Genomic DNA, 27117 nt, shown 5'->3' with positions numbered 1-27117 from the left:
GCAAATTGTGTTCTATGACATGCCGTTTGGCATTTTGTTTTGTTTGTCTTGCTGTAGGACCCAACATGTCTTAGCGATCCCAGCTATTGGATACAAGAGCAGGTTAGCACTCGCTCTACAACCTGCAGAGATCTGTAAATGTACCGCGTCCTGTATACGTTCTACCACAGTACTCCTGTGATTATAACTAGCTTTTATACAGTTCCGCATTGTGAACATTAGGCATGACAGAATTTGGCTTTCATGTAATGCCATTGTATATAGAGAAGAGCATAAAATGTTATGATGTGTTAAGTAAAGCTGATAGAAATATGTGAACGTGCATTAGTCTAAAAATAAGCTGCTTGAGTTTATACTTGTACTTGCAAGACCATAAAACAACTCAAACACATTGAAAGAAAAAGAAAAAAACAGCCTTGGGCAAGTATCAAGTTATGGAAGTGATCCTGATGCGATGTCTTGTTGTCTTGCATGCCGAGAATTCTTACACACTCGCAAACCTGCACTGTTGTATTAGACCAGGAGGACATTGACGTCCTGTGGAAACATGGATTTTTGAAGTAGAAATCAACATTTTTCTTGTAACATGCAATGTCTGACTTGATCGCGGTCGACAGGAATAAACCGTAATCCCTGTCTGAGGACCTGTGGCTCTGCATGAACACCAATCAATTTTTGCAGGGAGAGGCAGATCAGTGTTTTGTGTTTTATATTTATTTTCATTGATGCTCTGATGTGCACCGCTGCTGTGATTTTTGAAATTTCCCCACTGTGGGACAAATAAATGAATACCATATCATATCATATTATATCCACTGGCCCTGCTGGAGTCCATTTAGTTTAGCAGGGGGGATCACAAGAAACTACATGAAAACAAAGTCAGTCTGTCCGGGTTTTCAAGGGTGGGAAATCAATGCAATCAATGGAAAGTTCAAGCCACAAAAGAAAATGATATCTACGCTCCAATAAACATGGAACTTGTATGAATTATCATATCATCTCTAATGACATACTTACTACGAATAATACATACATTCTGTCATATTCATTGAATGTGTTGTTACTCTGTAATGATTTGTTATGGTCACAGGGGTCCTCCTCTGTTGCTCTCCTGAAGGTTTCTTCACCTTTTTTTTCTCCCTATGAAACTGTTTTTTTCTATTTCTTGGGAGTTTTTCCTGATCTGATGTGAGGTCAAAGGTCAGGGATGTCTGTGTACAGACTGTAAAGCCCTCTGAGGCAAATTTGTAATTTGTGATATTGGACTATACAACATAAAGTGAACTGAATTGAATGTGTACAGATTGTAAAGCTCTCTGAGACAAATTCATAATTTGCGATATTGGGCTATATAAATTAAACTTAATTCTGAAGTTGCTTAAAAACCCAGATGCAAATGTGAAACAAATTATAATAATACTTAGTAATAGACATAATCACTTATTTAGTATTGTGATAACACGTTACGACTTAATTATAATATCACGTACTTACTTTCGTAGAGTTTCTGTTGCACTTTAGTTTGTTTACGAATTTCTAAAAGTCCATTGAAAGAAAAAATTAAACCGCTTAATGGAAGTTAGGAGCAGCAGCTGAACACCTGCAGCCTCACCAAATAAAGGGAAGTAGGCCCGACCCCCCTCTGCTCGCTTCTGGGCGGATCTTCCCCGCTCCTCTACCCTCCCGCTCACTACTTCAGTCCGCAGTACTCCTTCGGCTGCGCACGTGGACAGAGAGACGGGGAGAGAGAGAGAGAGAGAGAGAGAGAGAGAGAGAGAGAGAGAGAGAGAGAATACTACTGCGGTCCCGCTCGCGCTCAGCTCAGCCACCTCTCCCCCTCTTCCTCCTCCACGCTTTTTTCATGACTACTTTCAACCCCGTTGCGCCTCGGGCCCAGATGCAGTGTGCCGCGGCGCGTCGTCCTGTGCACTTTTCAGAGCCCCCGCGCGCGGAAGGAGAAACCATTCGTGAGCCGTGCAGAGAATGAGTCCCGCATAACTCCGGGTATTGTTGTTATCTCCCCCCTCCCTCCTTCTCTCTCTCTCCCTCCCTCTCTCTCTCTCTCTCTCTTCTCCCCTCCTGTCCCCGCGCTCTCAGAGTTGAGTTCGTGGTACATAAGTATGGTAGATAAAGGCCCCTTGTTGACCTCTGCCATTATTTTTTACCTGTCCATTGGGGCAGCGATTTTTCAAGTCTTGGAGGAGCCCAATTGGAAGGAGGCTGCAAAGAATTACACTGCCAGGAAGGATACAATACTTAAGAAGTATCCCTGTCTGACGCAAGATGATTTGGACAAAATATTAGAGGTATGGTTCTTCCACGGAACTCTCTTGTTTTCTATTGACTGTGAAACGCTTCCTACTGTAACCGTTGTGTGAACCGCCGCAGGTGTATTTTCAGTGCCAAGGCAATTGCCTAATCTTGAGGCGTTGAATGAAATGATGGTGTCGCTGCATCTTCTTCTTTGACCGGCTGACTCGTGAACTGCTGCTTAAGCTTTCTATGACTTGTTCTAAGTCCACGGTTGGCTCAACACCCCCCCCCCCCCCCCACACACACACACACACACACACACACACACTAAAATAGTTAAAACGCCATGGCAGCAACAGGTCATGCAGCCGATTAGCACTAAGAGTTGCCTCAGATTCCTTCGTAAACGTTAACTTTGGCCGGGTTCCTCGTGATGGTGATTATGTTATTGTCCGGTTGAGTTTGCCGTCGTAAACCTTGACAGACAGTCAGTCTGCAGCGGTGCCTGTGATACAACTGTGCGTTGAGGGTCGATCTGCAACCCTCAGTACTTAGTGTTCCATTGCTTAATTTTTCTCGTTAAACTGGCAGTTCCTTAACCGCCGGTGCCAGGGCCCGCGTGGCTGCACCGTGGGTAAACGCATGGCAAGTCAACACCGCCTACAATTACGATTGCAGGTGTTTGGCTCCGTGACTTGTTGGTTGTCCACTTTCATCCGTTATCGAGAGGCTTTTTACGGCCCTCGGTTCAGTTCGGTTTGAGTGCGACGAGAAGATGTGATCTTCAAAGTACCTGAGCGTAGAAGAAGAAGAGGAGGAGGAGGAGGCTTGATCCTTTGTGTTTGCAGTCTCCACTGAGCCACCTCAGAGGGATCCTGTTTCCTGCATGAGTAACACCAGACGGTGGTTCCTTTTCTGTTTTCGTCTCTCGTTTTTTTGGGGGGGGTGAGCTTTTTGCTCTTTCAAGTATGACCAGAAACCTGTCTCAACCTGTTCCCCCCTTCACGGGCCCATGTCAGTATTGGGGAGATTTATTATCCCCTCTCACCATCCCCCCATTCGGCTTCCTTCTGCTGTTCCTTTCTGTGGAAAGGGATATGCCGTGACACCCCCACCCCCATTCACGGCATCTCTGTTTCCAGAAAAAATCCGGTGCAATGACCAAATCTTCCTCTTAAAGTAGTCTGGGGAATATCTAGAGTTAGATTTTGGACTTTTTGTTTTGTTTTGGTAGTTGTTGGGGGGGAAAGAAAGAGAAAATTCTTTGTGAAACTGAAACTTAGGGTTAGGGTTAGCTCCTGCAAAGGACAAAGGGGTTCCATAGCACCCTCAAAAGATCAGATTAAATCACATCCCCACCCCCCAGTCTGCAGAGACACCTGCTGCAAAGGCTTTGGAGTCGGTATCTTAAAACGGGTAAACATCCCATACATTGCACTTCAGTTCCCTTTATGAACTGTTCTTTGCGTGAGCAGCAGAGATCCTCCAAGGTTTCCATTGTGGAAACTTAGCCCGGAGCGTCAACGATTAAAATATATAAACTGGCTTAACGAGAGATGGCGACACTCTTGTAAAAGTTAGTCTTCTGCTGTTTTATTAACAAGGAGTTTGCTATTAACTACGGGGCCCTTGAAGTGGTCACAGTTTACAGATTGGATTTTACGGCTCATGAATGGTGGCTGTTGAGGAGCTGTTGTAAAAGTTCAGCGAGGCTGCAGACGAGAAGCACGGCGGGAAGCGTGAGCAGCGTTTTGCCTTGTGGCGCCGCCCAGAAGCAGACGTGGACTCGGGACGGGGATGGGAACGCGTGCTTCAGTCAAGTTGACAGGCCTCGTGTGCCTGAACTGTGTGTGTACGCATCGGTCGTAGACGTAGGACCCATTTTCATGTCTTGAGCTAATTCTGCACAAATAAATACATTTATAACTGTATCTTTTCCTGTTTTGCCTTTTTATGTTTTAGTTCTTCCAAACTGACAGGACCAACTTTATTATATTTATTTTAAAATACAATAAATAGGCTATCTCTTGGCAGGATAGTTGCAATAACAATGGATGTGTAACATTTGGCATGGAAATGTTTTTTTCATGCCTAAAAGGTTGTGCCGCCAATTATTGATTGGTGAGGGTGATTCGTCAAACCGTCTGTCCAAAAACCCAAAGATATTATTAACTCTGTCACATTCATTGAATGTATTTTAACTCTAAATCTGTCCTTCTGTACACATTACATCTATTGCACCTGTCCATCCTGGAGAGGGATCCTCCTCTGTTGCTCTCCTGAAGGTTTCTTCCCTTTTTCCCCCCCTGAAGGGTTATTTGGGAGTTTTTCCTGATCCGATGTGAGGTTTTGGGGCAGGGATGTCTATGTGTACAGATTGTAAAGCACTCCGAGACAAATTTGTAATTTGTGAAATTGGGCTATACAAATAAACTGAATTGAATTGAATTGAATGTATGACGGGGTAAATGCAAATTTCATATTACTGCGTCATACATAACAGGCCCAAAAAGACCAAAGAATAGGCAAAAAAAGAAACATCTACATTCACAGTTGTGAGGATTTTCATTTACTTCATCATACATTATACAAATCCTCACATGGGAAAAGCACGAAAACGGGGTCTACGACCGCTACGTACACGTGCATGTTATGGATGACGGAGTAAATGCAAATCCTCACATGGAAAAGCACCATACTGTGAATGTAGATGTGTTTTTTTTGCCTATTCTTTTGTCTTTTGTGGCCTTTTATTTGACAGTGCAGCTGGAGAAAGGAACGGGGGAGAGAGTGGATGCAGCTAAGGGCCCCGGGTGAGACTCGGAGGACTCAACCGTGGTAAATGGACATGGGGGGAGGGGGCTGTGTTCTTTGACTGAATAAAAGTCAATCGCTTATCTAAATGTTTTCAGATACAACTTCTTTCAATCGCCCAATCGTTGTGGAGCTCTGACATAAAAAGAAACAAATTTGATATTTGAAGTAAAAACAATTAAATAAAGACCCTGAATACAGTCCCCCACTCTGCATATGCATACATAGTGAGGCATTGTATGGAATTTGACGGCCTTTTTGGTTTTGCTTCAAGTTGCGCATGACTTGAAGACCACGTGTGGCCTAGAAGAAGAACAAGGAGTTTCCGAAACACTGCTCAGCACTCGCTCGGCTGTCACATGCGTAAAAATAAATAAACTTGGCCCCCTCGTCCAACTAAAAAAGGTCCAATGAAGTAACGCTCTGTTCACGGGGATAGTCATGTGCCCAGGGGCCTGAAGTCGTCTTTTATCCCCCTTTTGAAAAGTCAATTAAAAAAGAGTTGCACTGAAGGCTCGGAAGGTAGCAATGCATGTCATGGGTTTAGGTGGAAGCAATTAATTGGAAGGACAGTGATGCCTTGTATGCCTGATTTGATTATGGATATTGTTGGTACACTGTGAGAATGTCATCATTTATGTCAGCGTACCAACACTGTTCTGAAGTGTTGGAATGAACTTTTAATGTTTATTGGGCCGACAGAGAAACCCAAAGATGAATAAAAACACCACATGTTGCGTTAACGAGGCAAGTTAAAGCAGCCACTAACAAATCCGTTAATGGTGCAAAACGCTCTGCTCAACAGATGGAAGAATCCTTTCACTGACAGGGAATTTTTTTTGTACAGCTCTTAGGTCTACCAAAAAAAGAAAGCTTTAAAAATGGACACAAGTTGTCTGTGCTCTTTCTTAATCAGCTTCGTAACGTTCTTTTGTAGAGATAAGAAAGCATCCCACACCTTTTTTGGTCCTTCAATCTCTCTTTTTATGTTTTTTTTTGTACGCAATGAAATCTGAGCATTGTTTCTCAAACGTGTTGTTTGCCAGCCGTCCATCCGTCTATCAGAAATCGATGCCTAACGACCTGAAGGACCCCAAAAGTGTCTGCGGACGTTTTTGCAAGTCGGGCCGAAGCCGCCCACAAAGCAGCTGCGGTGGGTGTGCTGGGCCGCCAGCTGTCCTGATAACAGTTGGCGTTGGTCATTGTGGCGTTCACTGTGCTCTGTTTATCATAGTGGGCCGGTGACAGATGTCCGCATGCTTGGCAATGTGTTCAGATCCACAGAAGCAAAGGAATGCCTTCAGAGTGTGTCTGCATCAGGCTCCAAGTTGTGAGTTTTCAAGTCAGCGTTTTGTATTCTATGCTCAATGAGGAAAGTATTATTGCTGCGGTGATTGGGTTCTTTTAAATCAATCAATTGGCTGTAATAAGCCCTTCAACTTTTAGTGCAGGTTGTGTGTTTTGGAAGAAATAGGAAATGTTTCGCTTTTTCGACTTGCCGATAATCAGTGTTCAATACTAGTAAGGTGTTAACTTTTGTAAAAGCATGAGCTCTTCCACGTTCTTCTACCTCAACAAGGCCGTGAGTGAGTGAGCCTTGACGTTAATCATTAATGGGAGGTGTTGTTTTTTGTTGTATTTTAAAACGACATTTTCAGACATCCTGCCTTCAACTTTGCTGTTTAGATTTAACACCAGTTGGATAGATTCAGCAGCAAAATTCCTAAATTATTTGAATGTCGTTCTTTCCCATTTCTTGTTTTTTGTGCCACGCACTGGTTGTAGAAAAGCGCCTTCCACGGTTCCACTGAGCTCTGCCACTTCCCATACGTGAACCCGTCAGGGTATCCATGTCCATGCAGCCCGGTAGCTGTGGGTCGGCCCGGGATGTAGAGAAGCCAGTTTAACAACCTCTTCCTGAGCTGCTTCTGGCTCAGTCTGACGCATAGTGACTTGTTGTATCTTTCTCCCCATGGAGCTCGTGCCTTTTGTCTCGTTCTCAGGGGTTATTTGTGACCACGGGGTTGACCAGTAGATTTCCTATTCATTCTTTCGAGGACCTTGTGAGTCGCCAAGCCTATTACGTCAGATGGAACCGGTGTCTCTGTGACTCACTTTCTTTGACTTCTCCAGTGCATTTAACACCATCCAGCCACTGCTGCTGAGTGAGAAGCTGCGGGTGGTCGGTGTGGATGCGTCCACCATCTCCTGGATCACTGACTACCTCACAGGCAGACCACAGTTTGTCAGAATGGGGCGTGTGCTGTCTGGAACGGTGGTCAGTGATGTTGGAGCCCCACAGGGAACTGTTCTGTCTCCCTTCCTCTTCACCCTGTACACCAGTGACTTCCAGTACAACACGGAGTCATGCCATCTGCAGAAGTACTCTGATGATTCTGCAGTGGTCGGGTGTATTAGGGATGGACGGGAGGAGGAGTACAGGGCAGTGGTGAGTGACTTTGTAAAGTGGGCCGATGAGAATCACCTGCGGCTGAACGTGGCCAAGACCAGAGAGATGGTGGTGGACTTCAGGAGGAAGGCGACAGCTCCTCCACCTCTGAGTGTCCTGGGAGTGGACGTGGACATGGTGGAGGAGTACAAGTACCTGGGCGTCTCCATCGACAGCCGACTGAACTGGAAGGCCAACATCAACGCTGTGTACAAGAAGGGGATGAGTCGACTCTTTTTCCTGAGAAAGCTTTGATCCTTCAACGTGTGCAGCAAGATGTTGGAGTTATTCTACCAGTCGGTTGTGGCCAGTGTGCTGCACTTTGCCATTGTCTGCTGGAGGAGCAGCATCGGAGCCGGTGACACCAGCCGTCTTAACAAACTGGTTAGGAAGGCTGGCTCCATCATCGGCTGCCAGCTGGAGCACCTGGAACAGGTGGTGGAGAGGAGGACGTTGAAGAAACTTGTGTCCATATTGGACAACCCGGACCACCCTCTCCACCACCTCCTACAGGGACAGGAGTACTTTCTCCAGACGTCTCCTCACGCTCCGCTGCCACAAGGACAGATACAGGAGAACATTCCTGCCGGCGGCTATGAGGCTCTATAACAGTTCACCTCTTGCCAGATCATAGTGTTGATCTGCACTTCACACATCTCATTTGTTTGCACTACACACATACACACACATTTCATTTCATTTGCTCTGCACTCATACACACACTTTGCTTTTTGCACTCTGTCTATATTTAATATTTTTTGTATTTGATCTGTCAGTGTTGTTGTGTGTTGTGTATGCATGTGTGTTGTATATTTACATATATATTTAGTTTTGTATTTTACTTTTATTTTACTTGTATACTTCTATATCTTTCATCCCTGTTTCTTATATTTTGTGTTTTGTTTTTATTCTTGTGTGTTGCTGCTACTGTCACGACAAATTTCCCCTTGGGGATTAATAAAGTATATATCTATCTATCTCTATCTAGATCGTTCATCTCTAAAGTCTTTAAAAAAGTTGATGTAGCTCTGCCCTCATTGTATGTAACGTTTAATCAGCATTTGTCAGCCAGACTGAACATGTGCATAACACCGTCATTACACCAGTTTGAGGACGGTGCAGAGCCGAGCACACAGACACAGACATGACTCACGACATAACATTTGTCACTTTATTTCCACCCAGCAAAAAAAGGAAAAGTACCTCAAAAATGTTAAATCTTAGTAAATGCTGATACAACGTCATATTGGCTGCACCAGAGGAGTGAATGAATGAATGGTTGCTTGTATTAAGGGGATTTACCAAAAGTCGTGTCATTTGAAATCTAAATTGACTTTCTTGTGGCGAGACCCGCCTCATCACTTTCCATTAGTACAAGCCACAGTGCTGGAAACATAAAGTACACCATTTATCTCTTCAGTGTGCAGATGTGATGAGTAAACTTGCATGTTTCGGTAACCGGCTTTTTGGTTTGACTCACTCTACTATTTGGTCGGGATGCGCAGACAAAGAGTCCTGATCTGATCACATTGTTTGATTAACATGCCGTGGTGTGCCTCACTTTGGGGAATAGGCTGGGATCCTTCCTATGTGTGCAAGGCTTGACTTAAAGACTGCTTTCCTAACTCTGTCAAAGAAATATCCTGAGAGATTTAATTTTAGGCTTAATGGCCGCCGCGTTCTTCTTTGAAATACATCCGGAATCGCTACGCCGTCTCCTGGCATGCTGACGATGACTCATTAAGCGATAACCCGATTGAATAGGAGTAGAAACCATTTACAGGGTTCGTACGGTCATGGAAAAGCTGGAAACGCCATTGAATTTTTAAATGGTTATTTCCAGGCCTAGAAAAGTGATTGGAAGAAGAAGAAAAAATCCCCCAAATTTTGGAAAAGTAATGGAAATTGTTTTATATTCACATTTTAATGTACACGGTATATACTGTATGCTTTGTAATTCTCGTTGTTAGTTTAAATGCAACATTTTCTCACTTTTTCATCTATACACCAGAGATTTCACTAAATGTTGGGTCATGCAAATTTGGTTTAAAGTCCTGGAAATCCAACATGTGTATGAACCCTGGCTATTTGAGTCGGTATCCGTATTGGATCGGTGCATGGTTTCAAAGGTTGCTGTAATCAGCTTAAGGCGAGTGAGATTAGTTCAACAATGAGGTTGCCCATGCATAATTAGGTAACCAGTAATTACAGGAGGGCTGTCAAATGTTGGAAGGGCCGTGTGTTGTTTTCACTCTTTTAATTTCTGGGCCTGGTTATAGCACACACTCGGTCATCACACCACCGCTGCTATCATTCTAAAGCCGGCAGAAAGAAGAATGGCCTTCCCTCGTGCTGGTAATTACAGAGCAGAGCTGTCACAGACCTGTTATTATTAAAGAACCAAGCATCCTCCAGTGATTAAGGGCTCATACGAATTGTGCTAAACCCCGCATATTTACCCCCCATCAAGCACAGTTGGAGACAAGAAGAACTAAGGTGTGTGTGTGTGTGGGGGGGGGGGCAGGATGCATTGTCCCCCCACACATCAAAGTCAAAGTCAAAGTCAGTTTTATTTGTCAATTTTCCATATGTGCAAACATACAGAAGATCGAAATTGCGTTTCTCTTCTGTCCAACATAAAGTGAATTGTGCAACATAGAGTGCAAAAATAGTAAAAAACATGTGAACATATAGACAACATAAAGTGCATAGACAACATAAAGTGCAAAAATAGTAAGAAACATGTAAACATATAGACAACATGGCCGGGTGTTTGCAAAAAAACAACAGGGGGAGGAATTCAGTTTCTGTTGCGGCTGTTCAGGGACACACATGGTTGGGAATGATTGATAAAGCGTTTTCTGTCTCCTCGGGACGTTAACACTAAATAAAACGTCGTTGTAAGGAGTGCTCTGATGTGTCCCATGCTCTAGGGGGGTAAGAGACAAACTAGGCACAGAACCTTATGTTCCTGAAGAATTTCTTTGTATATATTCAGTGCAATTTTGCGTCTTGAGAAAGGAAAAACAAACTTTAAAGAGCAACCAGTGAGGAATCATTTAGTACGTGTTTAAACAAAGCGTCATCTTGGGATTATGAAGTAGCTGCGGAGGCCTTCCTGTGTTCCTCGCACCGTAAAGCCCTCTTGGCGATGGGGAGCCTCAAGGGTGCCTGATGTCGTTGCACCTCATCAGTGCCACCGGCGATACCATCTACATATCGCAGGAAGGATGTGGTGGAGATAAATGGAGCTTGCACACAAGAAACTTCCCGTCTTCCTTTAGTCTAAGCTTTGTTTATATTCGCACTCGGCGCTGTAGCGCGAGCCTCCACGGGCGTTTCTACTCTGAGCTGCAGGCGCTGCATTATTCTCTGAACAGCCAGAGACAAATATGACTGTGAAGAAGACGAGTGTAGCTCATAGATGGGCCCGTAGACTGCAGGTGCAACCGCTAAAGACATAAACCAAGCTTCACAATGTCCGGGAAGAATTGGATTTAATAGACATATTTCTCTTATTCAAAAATGCCTTTATTCCCCTGTAAAAAAGCATGTTAAGTATTACAAGCATTATTAGGAAACAAAGGTTGAATATCCTGTTATATATTTAGTCAAATTAGGATTTTTAAAGTGAAAGGGTTTTTTCTATTTCTTGGGAGTTTTTCCTGATCCGATGTGAGGTCAGGGATGTTGTATGTTTACAGATTGTAATGCCCTCTGAAGCACATTTTTTATTTGTGATATTGGGCTATATAAAATAAACTGAATTGAAATTATAATGCCAGTTGATGGCACCCAATGTATTTGGCCTCCGTTAAATTCTCTTGTAAATTGGACTCAATCTGGTACTCATGATGTGTGTCCTCTTTGTCCTCAGGTGGTGTCTGATGCTGCAGGCCAGGGGGTCACGATAACCGGCAGCAAGACCTTCAACAACTGGAACTGGCCAAATGCCGTTATCTTTGCCGCCACCGTTATCACCACTATCGGTAAGTACTTTCTGTATGTTCAACAGTGAGGGATCTAGTTCTGATGGGAGGTAAAAGAGGCAGTTCTTTTTATTTACTCAAGGGATTGATGAGACGAAGTAATCTCTTGCATTGTTCCAATGGAACGAAGTATCTTCTGCAGAAAACTGATTGACAACCTGTATTGGATAGGGATGGGTATCGTTTAGTTTTTTTCCGATATCGGTGCTAAACCGGTACTTTTTAAAACGATACCGGTGCTAAACCGATACTTTTTAAAACGATACCGGTGCCTAAACAGTGCCTGAACCGATACTTTAAAAAAAGAAGCCCAAAACGACGATTGACAATGACGTAATTATAAACCTCTTCGGCCATATTCCCACATGGAGCACTGACGAGCGCGACAGTCTGATATCTACGAGCTAGTTTAAACATGGTTATAATGGCTAATTTATTATTTGTTGGCCTACTTTTATGAATGCAAGACTTGCAATCAACGTTACGGTACTAATCTGAGTTAACTCGGTCTCCACGTTTTCATGCCATATTGGCACCGGTTTTGGTGGCATGTTTTTGGCCATTTCCATCTCCTACTATAAAGCCACTCTAAAGTAACTGAAGTAGTCGGTTGAAACATCCCAACCCCTAATCGCTTTGCCTTCGCTTTCGCTTTCTGAAGGATATGGGAACATCGCACCCAAAACGCCAAAGGGGCGTGTGTTCTGCATCTTCTACGGCCTGTTCGGTGTGCCCTTGTGTCTTTCCTGGATCAGTGAGCTGGGAAAGTTCTTCGGTGGCAGAGCCAAGCACCTGGGCCAGTATCTAACCAATAAAGGGTTCTCACTGGTAAGTTGAAAGAAGCTTTTCTTCCCACTCCATGTCTCGGGTATCACAACACCTGCGCCGGAAGTAATGATTTTCTTTTTCTTCTTTTTTTCAGAGAAAGGCTCAATTTACCTGCACAGCTATATTTATCCTCTGGGGTGTGCTGGTGCATTTAGTCCTTCCACCTTTTCTATTTATGTCCCAAGAGGGTTGGACGTATATCGAAGGCTTGTACTTCTCATTTGTCACCTTGACCACGATTGGTTTTGGGGACTTGGTTGCAGGTAAGCTGAGAAATATAATATGTGGATTAAACCGATTAAACCAGGCCGTGATTTTGGATTAAAATGACATTAGACTGTTTTGTTTTGTCCTTGCAGGTGTGGAACCAAATAAAGAATACCCGAGTCTGTACCGCTACTTTGTGGAGGTGTGGATTTATCTGGGCTTGGCCTGGCTTTCTTTGTTCTTCAACTGGAAAGTGCGGATGGTGATCGAGGCCCACAAGGCACTGAAGAAGCGCCGCAAGCTGCGCAAGCTGTCTCTCGACGAGCTGCGGCACTACAAAGAGTCGAGAGACAAGGCCGCCCTCCGTCTGCCACCCTCCCCCAACGATGTCAACATCTTCAGCTTCCTGTCCAAGAAGCAGGAAGGCTACAACGACTTGATTAAACAGATTGGCACCAAAAAAGTTGGCGGGAACAACGGTGGCAAAGACAACGCCGCGATGAAGTCCAAAGATATCGCTCGCTCCAAGAGCTGCAATGATTCGCCCATGTTCAACGGACACACCATACTGAGCCTGGACCGATCGCCGCGCCAGAAGAGACGCTATAGTTTCAGCGACCGAGTCACTGTTGCTTTCTCAAAGTCCAAGAACTACCTCCTGGGCTCGGACAACGGTTTGCTGCTAACGGAGGACCACGTGGAAGGAGACTCGCAACTCGACCGGGGCCAAATGTACGAGAACCAGCTGGACAAGGACATAGACCCGGAGGACGGAGGGGTGGGAGAATGTGGAGCGGGTGGTCGGAGGACGTGGGACTCAAAAGAGTACCATCCCCTCACATTCCAGAATGCAAACATTACTTTTATTGACGAGGAGAACTTTCTCAGCAATAACCTGGAGGGGGAAGAGGAGGGGGAGGGGGAGGGGGATGATGATGATTCTAAAGCAAAACTATCCATCACTACATGTGATGAAAACATTGAAACAAACTCCAAGGAGGAACACAGTTCTGAATCCGAAGGGTCTGTGTTCACGAGTGACGGTTCAGAACACAGCCACTCCTACGAGAAGCTTGTGGAGGAATATGCAAAGGAGGACAATACCGAATCTTGAGGTATCACAAACGCTGTCTAGAGTCAACGCGTCTTCCCGGTCCCGGGTGTTTGAGTTGGCTGGCATTGAAGTATTCTAATGTGAAGTGTTTGAACGGATTTCAGAAGTCCCGTTGCACGTTTGGGCATCTGATAACGACCACAGCAAAGCCAAGATCAAATTTCTATGAAATGTTCTATAGCTGAGAAATGGAAATCCCCATCACGTTGTCCATATAAACTCTTGAACAATCGTCTCGATGAAGATGGACGACAGAGCGTGACATACAACCCATGAGTATTAAACATCTACTCTATTGATGCCTTTTTATCTCGTTGGAGAAAACCAAAGGACATATTTATTATAATGTCCAAACAAGAACTTTACCACGAGTGCTTTTTTTCTTCTTTTCTTGCAGGCTGATGATAATTTGTATATGGAAATGTATTAGATTCCCCATAGATGGATAGATGGATAGATAGATAGATAGATATATACTTTATTAATCCCCAAGGGGAAATTTGTAGTTTCTTCTATGTATATTCACCATATTGGTGTGTTTATAATATTTATTAAAATGAAGGACATAGTAGCGTTTATTCAATAGCTGCATGGGTTTATATGTCTCCCATTGCGCAATTCCACCAAATGAGGACAGTTCAAAGTCTGTTTCAGTGCATGATTTATTTTTCCAACCTGAGCCAAACATTTGTCCTTACATAACATAAAGGGGTCGAAGGCCATTTCTCCTTTTTTTTCTTCTTTCTTTAAGTATGTCATTTGTTTCTGTTGTGAATTCCTTGCTGACTAGTTGTGTCTTAATATTTCTGTTTATTTTGACTGAGCAATATAATTGTGCACTAGAGGTTGACAGTGATGCGTAGCGACGTCTGGGAGTCGAAAACCAACTGAATCAAACTTGGAAAGGAAAATCATTCATTGTATGAGCAGAGAAGCATTTATGGCAAATCTGAATATTCTGCCAGAGAAGAAAACCCAAACTATGATTTATTTGCCTTTTTGTTGTTGCTCTAAACCTTTTTGACTGCTGTAAAAAAAAAAATCAGCTTTGTGAATGATCCTGATTACCCTCACGTTGTTTCAGTGAACACAAACGCTGTTATGTTGCTTTGCTTGTTGAGTGTTGTTCTGTGTCTTGTGCTATCTGCTAGGCGTTGCATAATTCCCTTGGTTTTATTTGTCATGTAAATACTGGCCGAAAAACCCTTTCGGTAGCCACAAACACAGCTCTGCTGATGTTTGTCTTTGGGGGCTCGCATTTATGACGAGGTTGAGCCGAGGTCAACTGGCAACCCATCGATGCTCTCTTGACATACGATTCGGCCATGAGACGCAAACTCGGCAGTGTCGTCGCTCTCGATGGCCGCGTTTTGTTTGCCCCTCGGCCCGTGTGTGTGCACAGCAGCGTGAACACACAGGGACTGATATATAATGTCCATTGCTTTTCACGGTCTTGACTCTTGGAAGGGCCTGTAGTCGCCCTGATCACCTTTCTTTTTTTTGTGCACACGTTCACTTGAAACAGTGATACAGTACACTACTTTTGAATTTGCAACTCCTCGTGGATAGTATACTGTTAACATATTCACATCATTCGTCGGGTTCGTTTCTTAACTCCTAACTCGGCCGAACAGCTGAATGCGGTTCGGGGGGGAAATGCCTTTTAAATCCACTGCAAGGGGATACCAGGGTTTTTCCTGGGTCAAAATGGGTCTTCGGTGCTCCCCAAATTTTTTTTTGCCATCTATTCACGTCGAGCTGTTGAGTGAGTGATCAGCAGCTGGCCGCTCTGTCAAGTCGCGCACCTCACAGTTGCGTATTGATCAGACAAGAAGACACGCTTATCAACTCCAGTGTTTCCCCTACCATTATAACAGGGTGAAATCTGACGACCCGTCACCCTGTAATTTTCGTCTACCCCCCGTCAACACTTCTCGGCTCGCGCGACAGAGCGATGCGCGCGCGCGCGCCAGAGCTCCGATGCCGGCGCGCGCCTCGCTCAGCCGTGATGCGCGCACACAGGTGAGCACACCTCAGTGTTAAATTAAGCTTAGGGCACCAACATGGCTAGCGGCACTAGTCCCGCCCCCCTGAAGCTCTAAACTTAGGGAAAACACTTAACTCGATTACTATTGATCCAAACAGAACGAGGGTTCGGCTGTAGCCTACTTGAAACATACTATTGAGAACATATTCGCTGACATGCACGTGATGAACACAGTTTTTTGGGGGGTTTTCATCGCAGACTTTTTTTTGCCTTAGGCGCTCGGGATTTGTCATAGGCGTTCGGGAAAACGGCTTAGGCGCGCCCACATTTTCTCAATGCAGGAAAAACCCTGGATACGCAGTACAATGTAACATCTGTTGATGTACTTGTAATCTCAGTGAGTCATTCTATCTTTTATTGATGCACCGATCTGATCGGCGCCGATCCATATCGGCCGATATTCCCATTATCGGTTTTGATCGGCGTTCTCAAAACGGCCGATCACAACGGCCGATCAGATGACGTAACATCTGCGAGAAAAACTATCAGAGACGTTTCAATCGCCGCGCACCGCAACGGAAGAAATTCGTCCGGCGAGGGCCGCAGAGGTCAGAGGTCCACGAGGGGATCCTCACGCACCGAGCGGCGTCCCCGTCCCCCGAGTTGAATCTCTGGGTCAACTCAGCCGACTCTCACATGTCTGCCCCTATAAACTGATGTTGATGGTAAACGCATTCGATCGGAAGCGCGCGAGGGTTTTGATAAAGTTAGCGGAAGGATTTAAGTGACAACATCCGGTTTTGCAAAGTTAGCGGAAAGAACCACGTGAAAAAACATCCGTTTATCAAAATAAGTTGTCGACAAATCATACACTAAGATATAAAAGTAAACAATGAACTGATTTTGTATCTTTATAGATCGTTTCTGAGATTTAGCTTAAATTATGCTAACATTAAAACATTTTTACTGTACCAAGGAAGAGTTTATAAGAATAAGTCTGACTTTTGTATGTTAAAAAAAGTCCTGTAAATAGATTTCCCCAAGAGTTCCAGGAAATGAATGATGCAGATGTGTTCCATACATAACTGAAATCCCCTACAATAGCAATCAAACAATTTTAATGTATCAATTAGGACATTTTTCAAAGTAAAAGTCCTAAATGTTTAAAGAAATCTGTAATTTCTTTTATGTTTGAGTTGCTTTATATATGTATTTCCTCATAGTCCTAGGCAATAATGCTAACCAATAAATAGAATGCTTCAATCGACACCGTGATCGGTATTATCGGATCGGCAGATACTGATTTCAGTGATCGGTCATCGGCACCAAAAACCTGACCGGTGCATCTCTACTATCTTTCACACTGGGTGTTTTTGTCCCCCCCTCATTTTTCAAAGGGCCGTCACTTAAATCTATGTGAGGCTTCCTCTGTCTTTCTCTCATTTTCACTGGTTTCACTGGATTCTCTGGTTCAGTGTTGTGATACAGTACAAACCTTTGTTATATGGTACTTTTCTTGACTGAATGTGAAGCCTGTCTGCAGATGATTAACAGGTTTGGTTGGTTTAACCTATTGCCCCAAGCTGTTCTCTTCATGTTGCTCCAGTGTGTATATAACTCCAGTATAGTTGTGCTTCTTTGTGTTGGTTTTGGTTTCTTTTCTTTTTTAAATGATTAAATTATTCATGTTTGAAAAAAAAGTTTGCATGTGAATTCCAAACAAAACTGTATATTTCATGTAAATAAACATTTAATAAAACATTGAGTTGTTTGAGGTCCTTACATAATGTTTAAAGTGGCATGTCCGGGAAGTTCCGTTAAAAAATTAGACAGCTGCAGACTTGCACATGCTTTATGTACACAAGCAGACGTGCTTGTATAGGGGGGGGGGGGTCTGCCTACAGGGGCACGTTCCACACATGCACAATGGAAAAAGGTGATGCCGACCTTCTCTCAGCTATGAAGAAGGAAGAAAGGGTCAAATCAAAGACACTACTGAGTATGGAAAGTGGAGGATTCTGTTTTCAGGGACTCTAAGTCAGAATATCTGCATCTAATTTGGCATTAATTTTTCTTTTATTCTGGTGTTTCTCCACTTGTTTTATGAAAGTGTTGGAGTAGCTCTTGAACACAGCTACATTTCGACGTGTGTTTTTACATTCAAGTAGTTGAAGGAGATGATGAAACTGAATTAAAGGGGACATGTGTTCATTCTCAGGTTCATACGTGTATGTGCAACCTACCTGAAAACCCCTCAGTACACACCTTTCAAGACAGAATGGCCTGCCTGTATTCAATTCAATTCAGTTTATTTGTATTGCCCAATTTCACAAATTACTAATTTGTCTCGGAGTGCTTTACAATCTGTACACATAGACATCCCTGTCCCAAAACCTCACATCGGATCAGGAAAAACTCCCAAATAACCCTTCAGGGGGAAAAAAAGGGAAGAAACCTTCAGGAGAGCAACAGAGGAGGATCCCTCTCCAGGATGGACAGAACAATAGATGTAATGTGTACAGAAGGACAGATTTAGAGTTAAAATACATTCAATGAATATGACAGAGTGTATGAATAGTTCATAGAAGGCATATTCCACGATGGAGACCTCCACGATCCATCAGGCAGATGGAGGTAGAGAGGAGGAGTGGGCGGAGTCTCAACAGTGGGCGGAGTCTCAACAGGGCAATGGCATAGCTGGCAGGAGGCATATTCCATGATCCAGACCTCGATGATCCATCAGGCAGATAGGATCTATGCCGTCTCATAGGGTCCGATGACCCCATGAGACGTGAAGTCAAAAGGACTCCGGGGAGAAAGCAGAGTTAGTAATGTGTGATGGAGAGATGACAATTCATCCATAAGGAGAGAGAAAAGAGGAGAGAGGTGCTCAGTGCATCCTAAAACGTCCCCCAGCAGCTATAAGCCTATAGCAGCATATCAAGGGGCTGGACCAGGTGAACCTGATTCAGCCCTAACTATAAGCTTTGTCAAAGAGGAAAGTCTTAACCCTTGTGTTGCCTTCGGGTCAATTTGACCCGATTCAATGTTTAACCCTCCTGTTACCTTTATATTTACTAACATTTTACCCTTGAGGTCAATATGACCCCAGCTATTAAAATCTCCAGAAAATTATTAGAATTAATATTGTTTTCCAAGTTTAAGTGTGAGGTACTTTATGTTTGTTTGTTGACTCCCGAAAGAACACCGACATTAAACATTGAATCGGGTCAAATTGACCCGAAGGCGACAGGAGGGTTAAGTCGACTCTTAAACGAGGTGACTGTGTCTGCCTCCCGGACTGAAATTGGAAGCTGGTTCCATAAAAGAGGAGCTTGATAACTAAAGACTCTGGCTCCCATTCTACTTATTAAGACTCTACAAGTAGTCCCGCATTTAGTGAGCGCAGCTCTCTATTGGGGCAATATGGTACTACAAGCTCCTTAAGATATGATGGTGCATCACCAATCAAGGCTTTGTACGTTAAGAGAAGAATTTTAAAAGTGATTCTTGATTTTACGGGGAACCAGTGCAGAGCAGCTAGTGCAGAAGTAATGTGATCTCTTTTCTTAGTTTTAGTGAGAACACGAGCTGCAGCATTCTGGATCAACTGGAGGGACCTAAGAGACTTATTAGAGCAGTCTGGTAATAAGGAGTTGCAGTTATCCAGTCTCGAAGAAACGAACGCGTGAACAAATTTTTCTGCATCTTTTTGAGACAAGATGTGCCTGATTTATGAAATATTACGTAGATGAAAGAATGCAGTCCTTGAGATTTGCTTTACGTGGGAGTTAAAGGACAAGTCCCGATCAAAGATAACGCCGAGATTCTTTACAGTGGTGTTGGATGCTCGAGCAATGCCATCTACAGAAACCACATCACCAGATAATTGATCTCTGAGGTGCTCAGGGCCGAGTAAAATTACTTCGGTTTTGTCTGAGTTTAACATCAAGAAATTGCAGGTCATCCATGTTTTTATGTCTTTAAGACATGCTTGAATTTTACTGAGTTGGTTGGTCTCAGGAGGATCCCTCTGCATTAGAAGCAATAAATGTTATGTGACCAGAATGAACAGCACCACAGCCTTGTGTCTTGAGGTGAGCGCCGGACATGAACGGGGGAGGAAGTTGTGAGTTGATAGCCAAGTTGCGCTGGGAAAGGACCATTGCACTCCAAAATACAGCTTTTATGGTTGAAGCCCTCATTAGTAACTGGGTGGACCACGGTGAGGACGGCCATGGTAGAGAGCCTTTCTTCACCTCTGTGTGACTGAGCAGCTAGAGATAGAGTGGCCCTCTTCTCCACCGGCTCAGAAGTCGCTGGGGTTTGCCCATGTTCCCAGATTTTGTCTCAGGGTTGAGCTTTTGGAGGGGAACAACAGTTGGTACCTCAGTTATTTCGTTATTCAATAGAAAAGGTCTCGGTTCACAACTATTGATCTCACAGAGGAGCAACAGTGCAGATCAGAGGCAGGTTTGTATTCAAAGATGTTGAGGCGTTCGGTCCCCTCTCCTGATCCGAGGCTCCCCTGTAGGGAGGGGGCCTTTACGCAAAGTGGTGTCCGCAGACGCTTCCCCGAGAGGGTGGGGTGGCCCTGTGCGACGAGGCGGCGGTGAAGGGGGTCTGAACGTCGGCACAGTGCAAAGCCGCACCCCCACTCACCACCTGGAGCTACTGGCGGCTTTACTTTAGCTCTGAATCATGTTTGGCCAGTTCAGGCCTCTTCCGATCAGGACGGACGACACAACATCGGTTTCCTCCATCAACAAGCAGGGAGGGAAGACTTCTGCTTACCCTGCTGGAGCTGTCTCTCTCTCTGATGTGGGTAAGTGTTAATTTCCTGTCTCTCAGACCCGTGTTCCAGGCCACCTGAACATGCGGGCAACCTCCTCTCCAGAGGGGTCCACCTGGACGTTCAAATATGAAATCGCTTTTAGCTGGCGCAAGTTGATCTCTTAATTTAAGTGAGGGGCAAAAATGTCTCTTTCTATTTGTTTCTTTATCCCTGTATGTCTGTTTCTTCAGGAGTTGTCTGTGGGGCTGGGCTACTTCCTGGAGAGAGGCCTCTGTCATCCACTTTAAGAATGGGTAAGAGAGGGAAACAGGTGGTGCTGTATAGATACAGGAGGTCGGTATGGGAGGAAAGGTCTCAATCAGTGTCTGTAGCGCTGCCTGTCTGAACCATAAAACAGATCATTTCAGAAAGAAATGTACTTATTTACACACAGAATAAGCCTTTTGTGGGACATTATTTTCTCACTTTGCAGTTATTTTCATACAAAGCTGATAAAAGGTTGATGCAAGCGGAACAAGGAACATGGAGACACTGTAGATTGCATCCAAATAAAATTCTGGATTGAGACATCAATCACACAGGGAACAAAAAACAAGAACATTTGGTTCATTAACGTGACATCATTTCTGACCATAAATACCTTGACTCTTCAATAAGGAACTTTTATTTTGAGTTGATTTTGGCGGTCTGTGTGGTGGTGATTTTGAGCAGGCATACGGAATATCTATAAAGACTGAGCCAATCATCTATCTGATGGTCTTGAAGGCCACATGGAGGCATCCATATCTAACAGGGTTGGTTTCATAACCAGTTAAAAGTTCCCTGCAGTATGTTGTCAGCGTGCCAAATGACCTAGCATGACATATTAAATATATACAGATTCAAACCAACATGACAGTGTGGCTGTCGAGGACATTCAGAGGAACCTTATTGTTGTTTCATCATGCAAAGGAATAAACCCTGTGATCATAGATGCCGCTTTATATTATGTAAGGTAACGTTCACTGACACGCGTAGAAACTGGGAAATGTTTTGGACACAGTATGGAATATGCACTCCTGTCTATTTTGAGATATCTTGTGTTCACACACACACTGCAGATTCTGTCTTTCCTTCCTGCTTCCTCCTTCAGTATTAAATATGCATCCTTGTCGCATAATCAAATTTGTATTACTGAATTTTTGCTTACAATAACAGCCTTAGAGTAAATTCAAAATTGAATTATGAATGCAAAAAGATCTCCGGTACAAACACACGTACTCCGGCTGTGAAGTTCTTCTGCAAACATCTTAGGAACCTTAAGAACCATGCCGACCCCTCAGGTCATCTGGGACTTCCTGTTCCGAGGGTCAGAACCAAACACGGTGAGGCAGCGTTCAGTTCTTCTGCTCCATATTTCTGGAACAAGGTCCCTGAAAACTCTGCTGAGACCCTCAGAGACTCTCAGAGACCCTCGGCTTCTTTATTGAAGACTGTTCTGGTTGCTGTTGTCTTGAATTGAACCAGATTCAAGAATATCTATCAATTTCTGCATCTCACGGCTGGATTTTATTTCTTTAACTGCAACTTTTATTTTATTATTATTTATTTTGTAAACAGTTTTTTTATGTTCATGTTTTTAGCTGTTTATAAATCCGGTTTTCTTTTGCATTAATGTTTTGATGATTTTAATGGTTTCATGTGAAGCAATTTAAATTGCCTTGTTGTTGAAAAGTGCTCTACAAATACACTTCACTCGCCTTGCAATATGTGCATCGAGAGTTCACTTTTTATTTTGTATTTCTTTATTATTTTTTCACTTTTTCCAAGGGACACCTGGCAGTCCTGATTATGCACAAGGCCATCAAGGTCACACTGTGGTACCAGTGAACCAGTGCAAAGGGAGCAGAAAGTTGATATGCAGATGCATAATAATGACACAAAATAAGTGAGTGATAACATTCGGGGGGGATTTCTGCACATTTATCTGTGAGTGTTGACGTTCGAGTATTGGTGTGCAGCTGGATTTCAACACGCGTGGAGCTAATGAAGCCACGCTGGTGACATGGTTTGCCTTAAAAGACACAAGATGACCTTGTGCATCACAAGTTGTTGTTGTTGGCATCAACTAAAACCAAACGTCAATGCCAGAAAGGATTGGGCAGAATACCCCTCCCTGGTTCCACCAAAAGTGATGCAATTAAATCTATAAAACACTGACATTTAGAACAAATTTGAAATTAAACAGAAAGCGCATTGATATTTCTTTTTTTTTTATAACTGTCTGACATTCATATTTATTGCCTCCCAGTCTGATGGCGCAGTTTAGAAATCCACAGTGGAACAATGTTTCATTGAATTTCCACCGTCAATGTTTCACTAGAATGGGTGGTGCGAGAGAACCTTTGCCCTTATAAATGTTAACTTAGCTGATGATGGTTACTGAACCCAACCGAGGAGACGGCTCGCTGTGGAAAATGTGCTGAGCCGGGTGGAAACCAAAATGTCTCCTGTTACTGTGGGATTCCAGGCACCACATAGATCAACCCCCTTTTCATGTCGTCACGTTCCCTCACAAATTACGACGAATACTGAGGCCGTTGTTGTTTAATTACCCCAAAGTGAACGGGTGTGTGAGGGCGTCTGTGTGTTTAATACAGTAACGAGGTGGCGAGAGCGATGAAAGAAGAAAAAAAAGGTCATGGTCAATGCCTTCACCTCTGAGCTACAATTGCAATAACTGAAATATTAAAATAATTGTGTGAACCGATGTGATTGGCTGAGGGCAGACACGGTAAGCTTTGTGAACACAGTGGAAAAACCCGCCCAAAAAACAGAGACTTCCGCATTTCTTGTAACCCAAACTACGATCTTTCCCTTCACCTGATGACGTCAGTTTGTTGCCTCGATCTAACAGGGCGGATTCCTGTGCAGACGGAGGTGGATTTAGAAAAAGGTTGTATGCAAGTTGACGACGAGACGCGTGTTGCTGAACATTCACAGAAAAACAGTTGCAGAGTTTAAATATTCAAAGATAATTATTCGGCAATCAAATTGAAATGTGAGGTCCTGGGACACGTATGTGTCCAGATTGTAAAGCCCTCTGAGGCAATTAGTAATTTGTGGGCTCTATCAAAATAAACTGAATTGAAATCTTTGTTTTAACCTTTGACACTGGAAAACTCTGCTTCATCCCGACTACGTGGTTTCAGATTATATCGAAATTCAAAAATTCGATTTTTCAATTGGTAATTTTGCATCTACATGAGACAGAGGAAGAGTCTGGTGGCGAGTTAGAATCGGTATGACACGATCCAACGGAATCAAACCGGCGACGTTGAGGTCACGTTGCTTATGCAGCACCAAGGCCACCAAGGCCCTCCCACCCCACCACCTTCTGACCAGTGAAACAGGTTTTCAGGGCCTCTAATCTTAACGTCTGCTTCGAGAAGACACCGATCCGAGCCGACTGTAGGTCAGTGGTTAGCGGGTATGACTTTTAATCAGGGGGTTGGTGGTTCAATGTGTCCATGTGTCCTTGAGCAAGACACTTGACCCTGAATTGCTCCCTGTATCTGTGGCTACGGTGTATGATCGTCTCTTTGGATTAAAGCGTCAGCTAAATGTAATGTAACGACTTCATGATTCGTACAAATGAAATTTGAATAACACGATACTCCTTTGACTGTTTTCTAATGAACCACAGAGTGCGTCTGAAGGACTCACTGTGCCTCCGTGAAAGTCGGTCAATTGAAGAAGAAAAAAGATCATGACGCTGTGAACTTTAAAGCAAGCCACACGGTAGGTGCTACAAAAGCACTACAGAACGCGGCAGGCTCGTCGAATCATCAAGAACACATCACCAAATGCAGTTTGGGCAGACGCCTCTGGGCCGGGGGGAGTTGGCGTGTTGGTTGTTGGACGTCGCTCAAAGGAGCCGATTCGCTCCCAAACAAACACAAATAAAAGGACCTCCAGTACACAAACTACTCATCTCATGGACGTCATGCTCATTTTTGCAATAACCTCAGGTGGGGGGGGGGGGGGCGGGGGGGATCAGAGAGTCTCGTGTCTTGGATTTTACAGAACTTAAGCTTCATACATTTCATTACGTCAGCAGCGATGGTTTTGTCTGGTCAGGGGATTTCAGAGCGAGATTAGACGAGGACAAGAGATCAGGCGGCGGTTGCTCATCCGAGACTGCCTCACTGATAGGATCTGGAAACTAAGCCACACTAAACGTTGAGAAGCGTACAATAAAACTGGGGAAATAAAGCGGCAACACATTGTTGTTGGAGACCTCGACGCTGCCACTGCAGACGAGTTCACAGAACTTTATTTGCCATAAAAGAGTTATTACCACATGACTGTTTGATCTTTGGATCGACATTACTGTCTTAACTTCCCCCAGCACACATACTACATTTAACACATCTGGATATGCTGATTGCAATAGATATCAATACAATAAACACATATTTAAAAAAGTGGAAAAAGTTGTACAATTTCCATGCAAGCTTTTCAGCTTCAAAGAATACTAATATGGAGTTTGGGGAAGTTGCCTTAAGACTTTGATTTCATTATATGGTACGCAGTTATGGATATATAATACACCCTTCCCATGAGCCCTGTTAACTACTGTTTATATAAAATAGTAAGATAATTCGACAATGTTTACATGTAAGAATGCAAAAAGGACTAGGATTTCAACCAAAGGCAAAAAAAAGCAGAGCGGAAAAATGAACCGTCGGTGCGATGAGCCGCTGAAATTGTTTGCACAGATCTGTTCAATGGCACGACACAGCCACCACGTGCCAAAGCCAGCGCGTGACTTTGCCATATTATACTCAGAAGCTCTCATTTCTTCCACAAACTTAAAGACAAGAGGCCTAATTTGCACTCTGGGTGACCCGTGTGTCTCCAGACCGCGTGGGCGTGCGTTCAGGAGTCCGATTACACCAAGGGGTCCCTGCAAAAAAGCAGCCAGCGGGGGCCCGGCCTCCGATTTTCACACTGCGCCGCTTCCTTCATAGTTTGTGTTTCCCAGATGTGGAGTGTACTTGTGAAGAGATTACAGCGGGAGCGGTTGGCGAGCACACTCAAAAGTCAAAGCACCCGGACGCCACGTTGGCGTCAATGTAAGGCCGTTATTGTGTCACATGACAATTAACAAAAAAAGGATTCTCTTCTTAATTGAATTTACACTAATTCACCATATGAATCTAAATGGCATCATATTACATGTGCATGACTTAGTCATTTCTGTGAATAACTTCCGAGAAATAAGAAAGACAATTCTTTAGAGCCCGAGGTCTTACTGGAGGGACGCTTACGGGTGTCTGAATGAATCAATGCCATCTCTCTTTGTGCATCAACAACACAGCCGTCCTGGGACACGGCCATGCCAGCTCACTTCCTTGCCAACAGAGGAAGACGGGGAACCAGATGGAGATTTGTTTTCTTTTGACTGTGACACAGCCGACGCAACAACAGCGTAATAAGCAATGGCACAGGAGCTCTCTGACACCCAATTGTTTCCTGAGTTTCTGTGTCCGGCCTTCCGGACCGGAAACTTTTGGGCACCCCCCCAGAGGTGAGTTTGTATAAGTGTGTTTACTGTAAGTGTGTGTGTGTGTGTGTGTGCGGGGGGAGGGGGGGGGGGTTGGGATGTGAGAGCTAGGTGGGATTTTTTTTGTAAGATTGCAGGAAGTACATTGGCAAAATGTCCGTTTCTTTTTAAAGAGCACTGGAGAGGATGGGGAAAAAAGGACACTGAGCGGGGTCGAACAATGCCGCTAACAGCTGGTCATGTTGACCCCACAAGACAACACCAACGTGATACTCTGATGGGTTCAAGAGAGACCAACACTCACAAGCTACTTGAAAGAACTGATTTTTATTTTATTTGTTGGACCTAAAATACAACAATATGGCAACATTTGATGTACAGTAAATGACCTTACTTTTTAGATTTTGATTTGTAGGTTTATTATCCAACCAGCGCTTGTCAATCGGGTGTATAATCAGAATCATTTATTGGCCAAGTACATTGCACATACAAGGAATTTGACTCGGTGAAAGGTGCAATACTACGAACATAGACAAAACAATAATAATACAAATTAAATACAAATATAATAAAAACATTAAAAATAGACATAGAATAAAACACTAAAAATTAAATAAAAACAATAAACATAGACCTAGAATAAAACAATTACAATATAATAAAAACAATAAACATAGTGCAATAATAGATAAATATGGTAAACAACAAACAGATAACAAGCATAATAAGAGCATGAAATCAATTGCTCAGTTGTTTTTGTGATTTCATCTTACTTCCTTAACATAACTGCAACCATGTAACCTAAATAATTATATAGTTGCCGAATAGGGACACGTTAAAAAAATTACATTCTTTTGTATTATTTCCCAAATGTTCACCAAGCAGCAACCAGAATAGTTATATGAACGGAACTTGGTTTGATCAATGAGTGTGGAGTTACTCCAAGTCGTCCGTACTACAATGGAAAACAAGCCATTGTGTTCTAGTTAGATTACCGTACACTAAAGTTCAGCACTGGTTGAAAACAATACGTAGAAGCTGTGACCCGCAAGCATGTGTCCCTGCCGCCCTCTAGTGTACAAGATAGACCATTACACTTTATAAATACCAAGAAATCCGATTGTCAGTTTCAA

At 43.6% G+C, this 27117-nt stretch overlaps 1 protein-coding gene across 1 annotated transcript; it reads left to right on the top strand.

Moving 5' to 3' along the window:
• The first annotated feature begins 1805 nt into the window (after positions 1-1805).
• kcnk5a (potassium channel, subfamily K, member 5a) lies at positions 1806-17406 on the top strand. Its single transcript, XM_056425791.1, has 5 exons — positions 1806-2306; positions 11394-11505; positions 12167-12333; positions 12428-12596; positions 12693-17406. Exons 1-5 carry the CDS (start codon positions 2121-2123, stop codon positions 13652-13654), a joined length of 1596 nt encoding a protein of 531 aa, XP_056281766.1. The 5' UTR covers positions 1806-2120; the 3' UTR covers positions 13655-17406.
• Positions 17407-27117: the final 9711 nt, after the last annotated feature.

This window comes from Pseudoliparis swirei, chromosome 11, assembly GCF_029220125.1.
Source record: "Pseudoliparis swirei isolate HS2019 ecotype Mariana Trench chromosome 11, NWPU_hadal_v1, whole genome shotgun sequence".
In the NCBI taxonomy this organism is placed as follows: Eukaryota; Metazoa; Chordata; class Actinopteri; order Perciformes; family Liparidae; genus Pseudoliparis; species Pseudoliparis swirei.
The sequence above is the reverse complement of the archived record's forward strand: the minus strand, read 5'-3'. Positions and strand labels throughout refer to the sequence as shown.